Genomic DNA, 18,404 nt, shown 5'->3' with positions numbered 1-18,404 from the left:
TTTACTCTAACTCAATGTGGAGTCCCTGCAGTCCTGCCCTGGAGTTTCTTTAATCTTGGATTGAGAAATGAGCTGGTCTGAGATGCTAAAAGGCAATACTGGAGGGCATTAGGTGGGTATTAGTGTATGAAGCTTACATCCCTGAGGGTCGTGGAGAACGCTGAAAGCAGGTTTCTGTCCTGTGTTCAGTTTGGGACTCTGGTGTCTATAGGAGTGAAATGGGCAGGGTAATGCAAGGTAGAGGGGAGGGCCTGCATGTGGCTCTTTTAGCTCTCATGTAGATTGTAGGTTTCCAGGAGTTCTGTGGGCCTTCAGGAAATTGTGGATGCTGGAGGGCTTGCTAATGGGGACTGCCCTGGTTACAAACCAGTGGGTCACCCAGGCCAGGAATGGAACGAGACACACAGGCACATTTGGGGCTCTGCAAGAGTGATAACTTATGTGGGGCCAAGTCAGTGGTCTCACCCCAGCTCTGACCCTGCAGAGAAAGAGCAGATTAGGAGTTTACCAGCTAGGGCTCCCCAGCATGTGTAGGCAGGCTGGGCCATGACGAGGGGCGACAGGGACAGTTTGGCCTCAATGGCAAGTGATGATTTGGGAAAGGACTTGCATGGGGCCTTCCTTGGTGGACACAGCATCAGTGGCCATTGTTGGGGAGGGTGGAGAGGTGACACCTTAAGAAATTAATCTCTTACTTGAAAGGGACAGTTATCAATTCAGAGGAGCTGGAAACAAAAGCAGGTAAGATAACACTAATTGGAAAATTTGTTCTCTGTCCCTCAGTGGGGTGGGAGCATGCAGGAAGGTTAAGTTCAATTACAGAAAAAAAAAAAAAACCTCACTTTCTTTGCACACGTGAGAATCATAAAAACATCTGCAACATATTACATTTATGTGCTTTTGAAACTGGCAAATCAGATGGAGAATTTTGTTCTGAACCTTGACAGTATTAACCTTAATGATAATCCTGAAAAGACTCAGAGAATTATTAACCCACTTTACAGCACATGTAGAGGGACGAAAGAACCATTGGACTGCAGAAACTCATTTAATTTTCTATTGTATCTGAAGAAAACGTGGTTCAAACATGAGTTGCCTATGATGAATGTTTGAGAACTAATGTGTATCCTGTATATATAGGTGTATATATGTATATACATATATATGAATACGCTTATATTCCTTTAAATATGTGTATATATGCTATGCGCTAATGTATGTGTTAAAAGCTTTGAAGAAGGTGTAGACCTAGGAGCAGAACTGAGGTTCACCAAATGAACAGCTTTTCAAACTCTGCACTCTCCCCACATTGTCCTCTGTGATTGGATTTTCTTTGCAGTGCTTCTCTTCACTGCATTATGCTCTGGGTGATTAATAAATTAATGTATTCCAATTAAATTAATTAAAACACACAGCTAAAATAATCGTAATTCCCAAGACAAATAAAAGAGCATTCATTGATGATCACAATGGCTTCTTAAAATACTACAGCATATTAGATGTGAAAATAATTGTCCAGTATGTATGAAGGAGGACCTGTGTGTTTGCAGAGGTCAGGGAAGGTGTTTTTGGATTAACAGCAATAAATGATATTACTGTCTGGGAACAGTACAAGCATATGAATGAAACTATATTGACATCAACTTAATATAAACAGCATCAAGGGTTCTGCTTAAAATAACAAATAATTCTTTTTGCCCATTAAGCCAGTTCTTAAACTGAAATATCCTGAGTTAAAATGGTTACGTTGTTGAATTGTCCAATTGAATTAAAATATCCCAATGCCTTAAAACACCTTTCATCAGAAGATCACTTTATTTATTTTGAGGTGACCTTTATTTTCTCTGTTGCTTCCAGGAGAAGAGGAAGTAAAAGAAATTTGCTTTGGTTTATCCATGTTGCCCTGGTAAAATTGCTCCCCATTTGTGGTGAGCTAGAATTCTGTCTCCCCTAGAGGGTACAGTATAGACTTTCTATCTCTCAGAAGCAAGGCGAGGTAGGGTCAGCTGTAAGTGAAAGTGTGGAGATTGGTGAGGGATTTTTTAGAAGCATCAGAGAGGTGTTGCTAATCCTTTGAAAGTGTGAGACTTTCTGATATGGTGGTTAGACTCCTGGGGGAAATAGCTCAGGGTTCTGTGTACTTGATAAGGATGGTGTAAAGTAAAATGCAATGAACTTAATGACCCAGAAATCATTACTAAGGAAATTAATACCATCTTCAGGAGATTTGTGGCACTTTACAGAGCATTTGAAAGAAGTAAAGACTCCTTTATATCAAGCTGCCTTTCATTTTAGCATAAACATGTGCATTTCTACTCTAGAATATGAAGATTAAAGATTTGTCATTGAATTAGTAAAAGCTGTTTAGTACTGGGAACGGAATCCACATGGCAGTTGTGGGGTGGATTTCTGAGAGACGTGTGAGTTCCTGAGTTCTCTTCTTGCCAACCATTTTATATTTGGGGCTATAATTTTGATTATTTCCAAAGATCTTTTCAGTATTGGGTTCCTTTAGCAGGGAAACTGTTTTGTTAGTTGAGCCTACTTGGCTACTGCAACCCAACCCCCCTAAAGCCTGTTGATCCCCTCCACTTATTGTCCTTTCATCTACTGGGAGAGGATGATGAGAGGAGGGTGCCTGGGAAGGAGCTGAGATGTGATTCCCCTCAGCAAGTCTTCCCCTTGTCAGCTGTGTTCTTTCTGGGCCTGTGGGTGGCCACCTCCACTTTGGTCAGCAGTTAAGAAATGGAAATAAATTGTACTTCAGTCCTTTTTTTCTATGCTAGAAGTAGAGGCTATATACTGCTGTGATTATCCAATGCTCTTCAGCCATGGCCAGTAAGACCATTCACAGCAAACAGCCCTCCTTATGTATAGGATCACGGAATTTTAGAGCTAGAAACAACCTGAAACATTAATTAGTTGAAGCCCATTATTTTATAATGGAGACTTGATCAAGAGACATTAAGTGAGCTAATCAGAGCCACACAGTTAGTTAGTGGTAGAGAGAGAATGAGAAAGCAGGTTTTTCTAATTATTACATCAAGTCCTTTTCTGGAACCCTACCCTTATTCAAGTTTCATAAATCTTTTCCAATAGGGTGATTGAAATTATTTTTAAATAGTACACTTTTACTAGGTAACATTTTTTCTTTTCTGGAAAAAGACCTCATATTCTTTCACTTAGAGGAGACAAAACGTAAGTAGGGAAAAGGAGCCAGTGAGAAGCAGGTAAGTCGCATATTTTGGAACTCTTCTCAGGCTATCTGCCTGTACTTTGAAAGCCACTACCTAATTCATCCGTACTCTGGAAGACTTCATTCAGAAACAAGATCAAGGAACCTCCAGTGTTTCTTCATACGCTTTTTATTTTAGAACAGCCTAGGGCCATATGTCTATTAAGAAGATATTGGGTCTGATTATTATACAAATGAATTAAGTTTTTCTACTTGGAATTTTGTAGATTCTAGCAGTGAACTAATGTGGAACCAGGACCAAGTTTTTTGCTAAAGTGTCTGAAGAGTGTCTTTGTCATGGCAGAATTGAGCTAACACATAATAGCTGTTTGCTTTATTCTTACGGAAATTGAACATTTGCATATGTATAATTGACATCCAGACATATCAAAGGCATGAATCTATGTATATATGTGTTTTTAATCAAATTAGAAGGAGCTACATATGTTATTACTCAACTTGTTTTTGCCTTTTTTTTTTTTTTTTTTTTAATTTAAAGGAAATGTCTTGTATTCCACACCCCTGTCCCTGGCCTTTAAACATCTCTTTCCTTTTGCTCTTAAATGACTGGAGCTGCAGTCATCCAACCTCTCTAGGGCCCTTGAACTGAACACTTTCTTTTTTAAAAATCATCAACACAGGAGTGGTTGCCAAGTGAGGAAGCCAATTCTTCTCTCCACGCTCTAGGAAGTGTTTTCTTTGTGGCACTGTTGGCATGGAGGTGAAGGGCCTGGAATCCGATATTGAAATGCCAGTAAGAGAGCTGCTACTGAATACAATTCGTTTCGGAATTAAAGCAAATACATTCAGAAATTGCACTTGGGATATTCATATATAATCACATGACATAGCATAAATGTGTCTACATGGGTTTCTCTTACTAGAGATAATAGAAAAATAAGTGTATTTATTTTCACAAAGTGCACAGAGATTTGCTGGTATTACCAAATTAGGAAAGCAAATTCAGAAATCAGAACAAAAATTAATTGTGATTTATCATTAAGATGGTCTACTCCATGGACCTGTAGGACTTAGCTAGATATTTGGTTCCTGTATCTTATGACAATTACAGAGTAAATAAAAATCCTTATTTAAAGAAAGAGGTATATAAAGATAGAGGTATGCAAAAGAAGCTAAAGAGAGTCCTAATTCAACCTATAGTTTTTGGGATTCTAGCATGCGTTTGATGCGCATGTGTGTGGCTCTATGTTTTATATATAATATAGAGATGGTATGTGCTTCTAATATTACATGTTAGAAAATATTAATGTGCTATAAAATATTGCAAAAATTCCCGCATATGTATAATTCCACGAAAGGTGGAATTGTTTTTTATAGTCTTTTCCCGCTTTTGCTATTTCTGGTGGCACTAATCTAACCTGCTTTTATTAGATGTTGCTAAGATTTCCAGAAATGAATTAGTATATTCTCGTTCTATATGGATGCTTAAAACCATTTTTATTTGAAAAGAGAAGGTTTCTATAGTTGTGTTAGCTGGAATTACAGATATGTTTTAGGCTTTATGTGCATGTATGTTTATGCAGTCTTGTCCTTTGGCACCGACAAGGTTTCGTGTGCATGTCTGTGTGTGGATGTGTGGGTGAAGCATATGAGGGGAACAAATAAATTCTTTCTGGAACCATATGCCAAAAGATCTTTAGTAATAGCTTCTAGAAGAAAATTTTGCATTTTTAAGGCAAATTAAAAAAATATGTCTTTGATTCTCAACTGGATCATGCTGTATATAGGCAATGTAAGTGTTTTTTAGCAAACTAAACCAATTTGTAAAAAAATGAGTGATAATGTATATATAGCCAACTCTCTTGACAGTTCTGCATTTTAAACTTAAAATGTCTCTGAGAGAACACTTGATTTCCCCTTAAACCTACCCCCTCATCTGAGCAAAGATGCTAACATTCAGTGCCATCCATGTGCATTTTTAATTAAATATACATTTAATTTAAATAAGCATTTTAAATTTAAACTTGGTGATGTGTGTGAAGGGGTATGGTCTCGTGCATATAGTCACTGGAAGTTTGCCATAATATGGTGGTTACAACGTCTATGAAATTTTTCTTAAGGGGCCATCTTCTTATGAAGATGGACTACTAGGAAGATTTACCTAAAAAGTGGTGCTGATAAGCAAATACTTGGTGTTATCATTGTATATTAACATTTGAGTGCCTATTACATGCCAGGCAAGCTTTTAAACACTGGGAATACTTCTGTAACTTGAATTTAAAAGAAACTGACTCTAGAGAAGCAAAATGAATGAATGAATTCTAGTCATAGTCAAACTGCTACTATAGATTCCTGTTGAAGACACAGCAAATTGCAAGATACCTTTCTATCATTTAAGTTTTACTTTCGATAGAATCATTAAAAACATTAAAACTGAATGGAATCAATCCAAAGCAATGTGTGTGCAAATATTGTATATGGCTTATACAGTATAGATGCATATGCGTATGTTAGGAATTCAGAGTAAATGGAAAGAATATGGTGAACTGAGTCATTTTTGAACAAATACACATTGAGAACTGGTTTTACAAGTTGCATGCATTTGGTACGCTTATCAATTGGACGTAACTGTAATTGTTTCTCATTTCTTTCACTTACATGTCTGAGTGTCTCCTCCATCCTAGACATTGGCTAGGAGCTGGGAAACACAGTTCCAGGCTCACCCTTCCCCTCCCTGGACTTCATGCGGAATCATTTGGTCTCATTCCAGGACAGTTTTCTGGATAGTGATCCCCTTTTCAGAAGGCGATATTTGTTGTTGCTTAAAGCCTGATCACCTTGTCCATGCGGTCGCACTTGCACGTGACTATTTGCCAAGCTCCGGACACCACACTAAAATCAAGCACCATTTAAATAGCAATAGCAGAAGCCCTTGTCTTGTGAACTACCTGTCTCATTTGGCAAGGTCTCTGGTCCTGATGTTGTGCATTGACCTTGCCGCTAGATATTGCAGGTGTTCTGTTCTTCCTGCTTCTGAGGGTCCCTTGTCTTGATTCTTGCCCACCCAGATTATTGACCCTTTCAAACACAGCTTTTACTTATCTCCTCACCTTCACATTTTCTGCTTATTCGATTTTTTGTATCTGTTCGTAGTGTGAGTTTCCTTCATATCCATCTTTCTATTTTTGATTTCCAGAACCTTTATTGAATTTCTGATCCCTGCTATCCATCATCACTGTGTCTTAGAATTTGGATTTATTGGCATCCTTGATCCAGACCATCTGAGTCTTCAAAAGTGCAGTGGGGTGGGGGCATGTGCATTGGACTGGGGTCCAGGAAACCGAGCACTAAACTGAATGGTGACCCTGAGCTGTGCAGCCTTGATGCCGTGGACCTTACCTTACCATTTTTTATTTTCTCTTCTGAACATGAAAGAACTTAAGGAACTCCAATGATCCCTAGGTTCCTTTTAGCTCTTCTTCTTCTTTCTCCAAAATAATAATAAATGGGAGAAAGATACTACCTTGTGAATTCTAAGATGGTCTAAAGAACCAGGGTGCAGAGTGTCTGTTCCCACAACATGCTATGAGTATGGGTACATCTCATGTGCTCATGACGATGAGTTTTGATATTTTACTGTAAAATCCTCCCCTCGCCTCACTGATAATGGGTGATGAATTTTCTGTGAGTTACCCACAAAAAGTTAGAGCAACTTAGAGCAAGAAGGGAATCAATCATTCACTTTATTTTATAGGTGAGGAATTTGAGGACTAAAGATATTAGAGAAGGAGAACCTGGCTCTTTTGACTTCCAATCAGTCTGTTATAATGCCTTTCTAAACTTAAACTTTCTTAAATTTTATTTGATAACCTAGGATTTTTAAGTTGTAAAATTATTGCCAGAAATATTTTTTAGAAGTATTACTTTCTGCCTTGTTTCTTAGGTTATGAAGCAACAAACTTTGCCTATTGTGGGAACTCAGGTTTATATTATGAATCTGACATGCCAGTTAGTAAGATAGGCTCTAGAGACAAAGCTGGGTTGAGGTCCTGACTCTCACTTATTAGATTTGAGATTCAGTACACATTATTTCACTTCTCTGAGCTTTAGTACCTACCTTATTGGAGGTAGTTGTGTGAATTTGAATGAGGTAATGTAGATGTAGAATGTGTGGTGTATCATAAGTGTTGGATATTACTATTATAGTTGATATGATTATCACTCAGAGGTCATTTTGAACTTCTCTCTTCCGTGGGGATTTGGTTTGAATCCTAAATATAATAGTATAAACTCAAATAAATTCTGTGAAATCCCAACTACACACTATCTCCTAAAGGGGCCTTTGTTTCCATTCCTCTGTTCGTCTATCCCATTTTGGCTTAAATTAACTATTCACTGGCTTCCATTTAAAAATCCTGTTTTCTAAAGGTATTTCTTTACCCAAGATATATAGTGGTGTCATGGGAGGGATTACATTAAATTCTGCACAGCTTCTCCCTTCTTAGTCGTTCCCCGCTATTCTCTCTCTACCAAGCCCATATGACAACATACACCTTAACTATATCATGTAGCTCCTGGACTGGTTGTTTATTCCCCTTGAATTGATGGGATTTCCATTACTGGAAAAACTAACCCCAGAATTTCCTTCATCATTCCACCTGGGATACTGACAGTTAATTCTTTCTATTATTGTCTGCAACCCCATCTTGGACTACAGTGGTTCAAACTACTCATACCTAATGCCTTCAGTATTGTCTCTACTCTAAAGGAACTCATGCTTCTTTTGTTTTGGGAGTTTTCTTTGTCCTTTGTTGTTTATCATGCCAGATGACTTCATGTAGATGTGAATATGACTTCTCTAGGTGTGACACTCATCTTTCTAAAATGATGCTTTCAACCCTGGAATAGTGAGACCCCCCAAAGCCAAGTGCATTTGAAGTGTGCATAAAGCCTTGTAAGTAGGGGCATCCACTCTCTCCTCCTTGGGGCTTACACTTGTCTTTGTGGCAAGTGCTTTTGGCAGCTGAGAAACTGTTTTCCTTTAATTCCAAACTTTATCACTCTTGTTAGTGGAGATTGACAGATAAATGTGGTGTTAAATATATATAGCACTATTTGTCTGGCTTGTTGGAAAATGAGTTTTATCATATAAATGAATTTTGCAGATAATTGAAGCTTATCACTTTAGGTAATGAACATTTTAAAACATTTTGATAATTTTTGGTGGACTGCTAAAAACATAATATTAGTCTAAAAATATGGCTAAGCAACTCATACGAATAGGAAGGCAGAATACCAATGATTAAGAATAAAGATTGGAGGCAAACTATTTGGATTTTCCTACCTGCTCTACCCTGACAAGTGGTACGACTCCAAGCCCAGGGGGACCACCTGCATCACTTTGGGTGTGAAGATAAGTGTGCGCCTTTGCGGAAAGCACTGAGCTCAGTGACAGATACTCTGTAAGCACTCATACCACTAGCTCTTTCTGCTGTTATTATTAATGTTAAGTTTTTTATTATAAGTCAGCACACATATATGTACACACAAACAAGCAACCTAATGGGCAAAGCATGCAAGCAAGTAATTCAGAAGAAAAGAAAAGTGGACATTAATCCACTTGAAAACATATTCAACCTCACATTATCAAATAAATTCAAATTGAAATAAAAAGATGCATAATGTCCCACCCATTAGATTAGAGAGAGGTCAGTTGGAGGTGAGGGTTAATGAGCACTCTGTTGCATGGGTGGAGGCAGGAGACTGGTATGATATTTTTGAAGGTAAATCTGGCAGTGTTTGTTAAATGTCCATCAACCTAGAATTCAAACTCCTGGAAGTTATTCAAAAGCTGTTCCTGTACAAATATGCAAGGATATGTGTAAAATATTCTAACTGCAAGACTGTTTGTAAAACAAAATGCTTATTATTTAAATATGAAAAAGGCGTTGATTAAATGCATTTATATATAACTGTGCATTGGAATGTTACACAATCCAAAAAAGGGTAATTGTATATGAACTAGATCTATATTTTTCCATAATATAGTAAGGAAAACAAGTTGTGAGGTGTAAAGTATTTTTATGTACAAAAGAAAAATCTGGGAAGAACCAATTGCATTATTAACTGGGATCACGGTTGAGAGTAGAATTTGGAGTTGAGATGGAGGAATGTTTCATTTTACTTTATGTATCTTGTATTCTATTGTTGGAGTCTTTAAAAAAAAGCAAACATGTTTCTTTTCTAATTGTCCCATTTTAAGCTTACTAAAAATACACTGTCATACTTTCCTGCCTTGGAGATTATACATTTTAAAAACTGGTCATTGTGCAATGTTACCGAGAATTATGTGACTATTTTCACTCTAACTTGGGGCTTTTTCAAATTTTCAGCATCTCACAGACTAGTTATTGGGAGTGTGATAAGCTTGGAGACAACACCTTTAGGTAAGTATTCAGGAAGATATTGAAGTTAAATCAAGTATTTAAAAATTGAGATTATTTCATGTCATAGATTATATTGTACAAAATCTTTCGTTTGGTGTATTAGTTAGGGTCCTCCAAGAATCAGCAGGAGATACCCGTAAATATGAGATTTATAAAAGTTTCTCATGCAGCCATGGGGATGGAGGAGTCCCAGATCTGTAGGGCAGGCAACAGGTCAGCAGCTTTGATGAAGGTCTTCAGCAAACTCACCAGGAGAGAGTAGCAGGCTAAAACAGAGAGAGAGAGAGAGATTGAGAGAGATTGATTCTCTATTCTGAAATCTCCTTAAAAGTCTTCAGGTAATTAGATAAAGTGTCACTCATTGCAGAAGACACTCCCCAGAGTCAACTGTAGATGTTATCAGCCATGGATGCAACCATTATTTAAGTCCACAGAATGGAATCACAGCAACAGATAGTCCAGTGCTTACTTCATCAGACAACTGGGCACTATCACCTGGCCAAGTTGACACATGAACCTAACCGTTCATATTTGGTTATATCTATATCTGTCTTGTTAAATAACACGATTTCTAAATAAGTTTCCTCCTCTAGTTGGGTTTCATTTTCATTCTTAATTTCTGTTAAACTGGAACATGTTGACTCAAGTTATAGATGTTTAGGAATGACGGGAAGTATTTGCTGATTATTTCAAATAATTATAGGTTTTTGGACTGAACACAAGCCCTAATATCATTGAGAGATTTTTCACTAAAGCCAGATCTACCAGTTGCCTTAGTTTCCTGGCTGCTAAAACAAATACAATGGGTTAACTCTGACAACTAGAATTTATTGGCTCATGGTTTTGAGACTAGACGAGACGTTCCGAGCTGAGGCATCTGCAAGACAGATGCGTCTCCTCAAGGACTGTGTCCAAACTGGGGTTCACAAGTCATTCCACCACCACCCAAAGTAGTTCAGGCAAGCAGGTCACACTCATGCTTAGGCAGGTACAGCGTTTCATTTTGATGATTGTGACCAATACAGTGTGAATCAGTTTTGTGTGTTTGGCTCTGAAAAGTGCTTCCTCATGTTCCAGGTAGGTTTTGAATATATGTATATATATATTTAAACAAATAAATATATACCAAAAATATGAAATCAACACAGATTTTTGAGCACTTTTCCTTCATTTTACCTCACATATGCCATGACTTGATTCACATTCTATACATTAGTGTTTAAATCTATTGGAAGCAAAAAGTTTGCAGGCATTCCATGGGAAAAAAATCACTCTTATGTCTTAAATACTATTAACATCATCTAACTTTCAGTAATATTACCTGATATGGGAAATATGCACCAGTTTCTTCTTCTTTTCTCTCCAAGTATATTTGCCATTAACCTTTTTACTGATTCTTCATGTTTCTCCAAAATTGCATGACTTTTTTTTAGATAAAAGTGCAAATTTGAAGTATGTCTGAAATTTTGGTCTCTTCTCTGCTTTTAGTAAATTATTGGGTTTTGTACAGAAAAGCATTATTTTATGCTTGTTCTGAAAATTATTTGCTAGATCACCCAATATATTGCTCTATTTTTTCCTTTTAAATATAACAAGAAAAGTTTGAGTGATTTCATTCCCTTATTTGAAAAGTTTCATGGTAGGTGACATAGCAAATAGTTGGATAAATAAATGATTCAACAAAAATTCCAACTCCTAATTCCCCCCTCCTTTTTAAAATTTTGATTATAAATAGCGAACAAATATACAAACGTTCTTGACATACAAACATTCCATACATGGTGTACAATCAATGGCTCACAATATCATCACATAGTTGTATATTCGTCACATTGATCCTTTTAACTTTGTGAAACATAACCACATGCAAACATAAACATTCATACCACATGATCATTCCATTCTTGTTACATAATCAATAACTCATCACATAGTTGTATATTCATCATCATGATAATTTCTTAGAACATTTGCATCAATTCAGAAAAAGAAGTAAAAAGAAAACAAGAAAATTCATACATACCATACCGCTTACCACTCCCTTTCATTGATTACTAGCATTTCAATCTGCTAAATTTATTTTAACATTTGTTCCCCTATTATTTATTTTTAATCCATATGTTTTACTTGTCTGTCAATAAGGTAGATAAAAGAAGCATCACAATTACACAGTCACATTGCAAAAAGCTGTATCGCTATACAATCATCTTCAAGAAACATGGCTACTGGAGCACAGCTCTACATTTCAGGCAATTCCCTCCAGCCTCTCCATTACACCTTAGCTAAACAGGTGATATCTATATAATGCATAAGAATAACCTCTCAGATAACCTCTTGACTCTGTTGGGAATCTCTCAGCCATTGACACTTTATTTTGCCTCATTTCGTTCTTCCCCCCTTTTGGTTGAGAAGGTTTTCTTAATCCCTTGATGCTGAGTTCCAGTTCATTCTAGGATTTCTGTCCCATGTTGTCAGGAATGTCCACACCCCTGGGAGTCGTGTTCCACATGGAGAGGGGGAGGGGATTGAGTTTGCTTGTCATGTTGGCTAAGAGAGGAGAGGCCACATCTGAGCAATAGAAGAGATTCTCTTGGAGGCGATTCTTAGGCCAAATTTTAAGTAGGCTTTGCCTGTTCTTTGAGGAGTTAAGTTTCGTATGAACAAACCCCAAGAGTGGGGGCTCAGCCTATTACTTGGTTGTCCCCATTGCTTGTGAGACCATCAAGAATTCTCCACTTGGGAAAGTTGAATTTTCCCCCTTTCTCACCGTTCCCCCAAGGAGTCTTTGCAAATACTTTTTTATTCACTGTTCAAATCACTCTAGGATTTATCAGGGCATCACTCTGGACAAACCTACAAAATCTCATGCCCTACTCAAGGTTTCAAGTACTATGGTGTTCAGTTAAGCTGCCCACATAAGTTATATGAGGAAATGCACTAGTCAAAATATAAATTTGGTCCAAATAAACATTTTTTGCTTCAGTCTCACACATAAGTTAAAGTTTTAAATGATTAATTGCCATTTATTTTCAACACCCTGCAGTATTGACATTACTTTTTTCTTCCTCATGAAAAACACTTTTAAATTTGTGCATTTAATCACTGTCATTATACATTCTATGCATTCCTATATTATACCATCTCAGTCTTTATCGTCTATCTTTCCTTCTGATTTCACTTGTGCTCCCAGGCCTCCTCCCTCTATCGTTCTTACGTTCAGCTTCATTCATTGTTCTAGCATTATTTGATCATAGTTATGTGGCATTATACTATCTGTTTCTGAATTTTTACAATCAGTCCTGTTGCACAATATGTATCCCTTCTGCTCCAATTACCCAATATCTACCCTATTTCTATCTCTTGATGTTCTATGTTACCAACTGAAATTCTCCAAGTTCATTCACTAATGTCAGTTTACATCAGTGAGACCATACAGTATTTGTTCTTTTGTTTCTGGCTAATCTCACTCAGCATAATGTCCATAAGGTGCATCCATGTTGTTACATACTTCATAACTTTATTCTCTCTTACAGCTGCATAGTATATCACAGCTTGTTTAGCCACTCATCTGTTGATGGACATTTGGGCTATTTCCATCTCTCGGCAATTGTAAATAATGCTGCTGTAAACACTGGTGTGCAAATGTCCATTTGTGTCCTTGCCCTCGTGTTCTCTGAGTAGATACCTAGCAATGGTATTGCCAGGTCATGTGGCAATTCTATACTTAGCTTCCTGAGAAACCGCCAAACTGCCTTCCACAGGGGTTGTACCATTTGACATTCCCAACAACAGTGGATAAGTGTGCCTCTTTCTCCACATCCTCTCCAGCACTTGTTGTTTTCTGTTTTATTGATAATGGTCATCCTGGTGGATGTGAGATGATATCTCATTGTGATTTTGATTTGTATTTCCCTAATAGCCAGGGAAGTTAAGCATCTTTTCATGTGCCTTTTGACCATTTGTATTTTCTCTTCTAGGAAGTGTCTGTTCATATCTTTTGCCCATTTTGTGATTGGGTTGTCTGTCTTTTTGTTGTTGAGTTGAACAACCTCTTTATATGTTCTGGATACTAGACCTTTATCTGATATATCATTTCCAAATATTGTCTCCCATTGTGCAGGATGTCTTTTTACTTTCTTGATGAAGTTCTTTGATGCACAAAAGTGTTTAATTTTGAGGCGTTCACATTTCTTTCTTTCTTTCTTCAATGCTTGTGCTTTGGGTGTAAGGTCTAGGAAACCATCTTCTATTATAGGATTTTTAAGATATTTCCCTACATTTTCTTCTAAAAGTTTTATGGTCTTGGATCTAATGCTTAGGTCTTTGATCCATTTTGAGTTAATTTTTGTAGGGTGTGAGATATGGATCCTCTTTCATTGTTTTCCATGTAATAGCCAGTTCTCCAGGCACCATTTATTGAAGAGACTGTTCTGTCCCAGGTGCGTTGGGTCTACTGCCTTATCAAAGATCAATTGTCCATAGATGAGATGGTCTATATCTGAACTCTCTAGTCAACTTCAATGGTCAGTATATGTATCTTTATGCCAGTATTATGCTGTTTTGACCGCTGTAGCTTCATAATACACTTAAAGTCAGGTAGCATGAGATCTTCGACTTCATTTTTCATTCTCAGGATACTTTTAGCTATTTGGGGCACCCTGCCCTTCCAGATAAATCCCCTTTTCTTTATCAGTTGCTTTTATAAAATCTCACTTTTATAGATCCACTTGTCCTAGAACATCTAAATTTATACTTCAGATTTCATTGGAATTGGTTTACTTTTCATGCCTGTAGCACTATTTTAATTATATAATTTTTCTATTCTAAAATTATTTTTAAGCGTCAGTTTATGCCACCAATATAATTAACTGTATTTCTATAGTAGCAGTTAAAATGAAAATCCAAAAATATAAAATATGCAACTGACATGAAATGTTAGTTAAGATGATATGCTGCATATTAGCTGAACATTCGTTGAAATAATCTAAGCAAAGCCACTTTTGTTGTGTGTGTGTAAAAACATACTCTTCTTCCAGGCAGGCCACAGTGGTTCAGCAGGCAGAGTTCTCGCCTGCCATGCCGGAGACCTGGGTTCGATTCCTGGTGCCTGCCCATGCCAAAACAAACAAACAAACAAACTGATTCTAAATGATTTAAAAGGATTTTTGAACCATGATGATTCTTGCAATTAAGCTTGTGAAATGTATGCATTAAGTAGATGTTTCCTCTTCATCTGCCAAAATGCCTGCAGACCATTTCATGGATTAATGTACTCTGTGGTCACCAGGGTAAAAGCAATTGTAAGTGCACTATTTTCTTCTCATTATCAGCTGTCATTTTTTAGTTGATCAGCTCTCTCTGATTATTTTACTTCTAATGTTTCCTCTATCACCCCATCACTCAGTAAGAACTCAAGAGAAAGTTAAATATCTGAACTCATACACCTTCACACAAGTGAGTAGGTTATGAACTAAAAATTACAGAATGGCTGTTATGAGGCATAAGCTATGTGTACTTTGTGACTACAATTTTTTTCAAGATGTTCAGAGAGTCTCATAACTTAATGTGAACTGCGTGGTGTAGTCTTAGTTGCCATTGCTAGAAATACAAATTTTTGAAATTTTGGGTTCTACTCCCTATTTATGAAAATACACATATCTAACATTCAACTGTAATTCTGCTAAACATGTCTATTCCCTCACTTTATTTATACAAGTATATGCTTGCTATTGGTTTTTATGTATTTGCTCACTTAATTCTTAGACAAACCTCTGAATTAGGTACTATTATTATGGCCATTTCACAGATGAGTAAACTAAGGAATGAAGATATTAACTAACTTGCTCTAGTTCATACATCAATATGTGGAGGAACAAAGATTTAAACCCAGGTTCTCTGAAAAGGTGCATGCCTTTAACCCTTACTTTCTGCTGTATTCGTTCAATAGACTTTTATTGGGTACATATGACGTGAGAGAAAATGAGCAAGAAATGAGTTGATTTTAATATCTAATGGGACATTAGATGACAGCATCAATAACAAATTCATTGTGGTATAGGATATGAGTCATAAATATTTAAACAAGTGAGTAGAGGAATTCAGATTTGGGTGGGAGTATTTTGACTGGAAGGATTAGGGAAAGTTGGTGGAAGAGATGCTCTTTGAGATGAACTATAAAGATGGAATCAGTTTTAACAGCTGATTGGTACTTAGAGAGCTAGTGTTGGCAGGCATAGCCTCCAGGCAAAGGAAATCAAATGAGCAAAGACACAGATTTTGGACTTAGAAGCAAAGACCGTATGGGAGATAGCAAGTACATGCTTCAGTTGAAATTGTGATACACACAATGGTAGCTAAGACTTAAAAGAAGGTCATTTGGGGCCAGAGCCTGTAAAATCTGAAATGATGAGCTAAAGATTTAGGGCTTAACTTTGTGAACATATTTAATTGCACTTTTCTTACTTCTTGCTAGCCTCATCCATGTAGGAAAGAAATAAATGATGTCTGGATTCCTAAGAGAAGGAAGTTATTCTATATTACTAGGAGGCAAATGGTGTTTAAGCAGGCAGAGAGCTGTGTAAGGGGAATAGTGAGGATATAGTGGGAGCCCTTGGATTGGAAAAACAATAAGGGATCTGGAGAACAAACTTGTTTAATGGGGACTTTTCAAAGAAAATTCTTTTTCTAGGTAAGATGATCTCTCATTTTTGACCCCAACAATCTCAGTGAACTACATATAATTATGAGATGCCTGGTGCGATGGGGTTTCTGATGAGGACAGGGAAGGCATGTGGTTTGAAGGGTCAGCTATGTCCGTGAATGGCAATGACCACTTACACTGGATTTAATATCTTAGGCAAAGGTGATGATAAAGCTGAAACACTGTTAGGACATATAATGGTTGATCTTATTTCTCCTATTTTTCATTAATAAAATAATTACATGCTCATAGGCCATCATCCAACACATATAAGAATGGTTCCTAAACTAAGAAACAGAAAATCTGTTCTTAGCTGATTATATATTCTGACTGCTGTTTCACCCCACCTATTAAATATCATGTGCATCCCGGGATCTGTAGCATCACGACAAATAGTAACTAGAGATCCTTTGCTTTTATCTTTGTTGAAATAGCCTTATAATGTTAAAGACATGATTTTCTAAAACTTTTAAATTCAACTTCAGAATTATTAGCCTGACAAAACTCCTTGGTTTGTAATAATTATCCCTGGGAAGATATGTTTATATATATAGCAGGAATCTTCTGAAGGAAGATGTTAGAAAAAATAATAAATGCAATTTGCAAAAATAATAAATGTAATTTGTTATAGATAACATCTTTGACTACGACTACTAACTCTTAACTATTATTAATAAAATCTCAGTAATTGACACCTAAAAGGTAATTTTAATTTTAATAGGTTGATTATTTGTTTCGTTAAAAATCAAACATGGTACCAATATTAGGTTAATTTTGAAATGACTCTAAAAACAATTCTAAACAAATATGTCATGTATATTGCAATAGACAGGAATTCAGAGGAAAAGTCTGGGTAGAGATATGAAGTTGGTTGTCCTTGGTGTCTAGATGGTATTCGGAGCAATATGAGTGGAAGAGTTTACCCAATAAGAATGTTCTATAGAATGGATAGTTGACTCCATTCACAAGATGCCCTTATAAGTCAGATTAGACAAATCTTAAGTATCAAGTGAGCTTGGCTTAGAAAAGATCTATCTTTAAGGAAATATTATTGCCATTAACTTTAAAATTTATAATTCTCACCATGACTGAATAAGGATCTGTGGAGAATGTTGAATAATGTGTCAAATGTTTAACAACATACTGCAAGTGGCTTACATTTAGTGACTTTTAAAAGCATGTATAAAACGTTCACAGAGTGTGTCAAAAGATCAAAAACTCACTTGTTTCTCATTTTTTTAAAATGAGGAACATTTGCCAATAGAACGAATAATATAAATGGGTGTTTGATTTTTTGGTCTGCTCTATAACTGACTTTTTTTTTTTTTTGACACTGTACATGTCTTTTATTGAGCTTCTATAACTGACTTTTAATCTTCTAAATAAGTTCATGTATTGCATAATATTTATGGTGTTGCATGTGAGGAAAATAAAGCTCAGACAGGCTAAATAATTACTCACAAATGCAAAATATATGTGAAGGCTTTTTATGTATAACAAAGCGCTATGAAAAGGTGTTATTCTTATCATATTTACATGATTTACAGCATCTCCGTAAAACCACTTGTGAAAAGTCCTACTGATTGTTCATGTTAAAATGTCCTTTTGTGGTAGGCAGCGTGTTATCTGCTGACTTTTCAATACAAACAGTGTACTTGTGTAGACTTCTTTGTAATAAGTGAAAGAAAAGGATCACTTGTCTAAAGAGCACTTAGACCCTGCTGAGCAATAAATGAAAAATAAGGTGAGATCTTGCTGTTCTGAGAACAGCGTGTGGGAGAAGAAAATGCAGACATGAGTTAGAAGTGAGTTACATGCAAATCCTGCAGTAGGGTACATGGTGTACCTCGGTGACTTGTCCGCTCTTTCTCTGCCTCCACACGCTCTCCACCTGTGAGACATTCCCAGAGATAGTATCGCTCATTGTATATCTTGGTACAGAAATCTGTGATTACCCTGGGGGTGATGGAGGGTTAGTGGAGTCGTTGATGCTGTGAAGGCAGCCTTTACTTGGGTGTCTGAAGAGCTGGGTTCTAGCCCATTATTTTGATGTGTGAATTAG

General features: G+C 36.7%; 1 protein-coding gene across 29 annotated transcripts in view; it reads left to right on the top strand.

The window, feature by feature from the left end:
- LOC143681536 (uncharacterized) overlaps positions 1-18,404 on the top strand; it is a 499,706-nt gene that overhangs the window by 191,891 nt on the left and 289,411 nt on the right. For 23 of the 29 annotated variants that reach the window (XR_013174696.1, XR_013174694.1, XR_013174695.1 and 20 more), the window contains exon 3: positions 9,589-9,642. The exons of 5 other annotated variants lie outside the window; for them this stretch is intronic. Coding sequence is in view for 1 of the 24 variants with exons in the window: in XM_077158643.1 (XP_077014758.1) it covers positions 9,589-9,642 (54 nt within the window). In the remaining 23 variants the exon portion in view is untranslated. Of the gene's footprint in view, positions 1-9,588; positions 9,643-14,678; positions 14,697-18,404 lie in introns of those variants that run through there. One more of the 29 variants, XR_013174720.1, reaches the window with a different exon arrangement.

Source organism: Tamandua tetradactyla, chromosome 4, assembly GCF_023851605.1.
Source record: "Tamandua tetradactyla isolate mTamTet1 chromosome 4, mTamTet1.pri, whole genome shotgun sequence".
NCBI classification, from domain to species: Eukaryota; Metazoa; Chordata; class Mammalia; order Pilosa; family Myrmecophagidae; genus Tamandua; species Tamandua tetradactyla.
The sequence above is the reverse complement of the archived record's forward strand: the minus strand, read 5'-3'. Positions and strand labels throughout refer to the sequence as shown.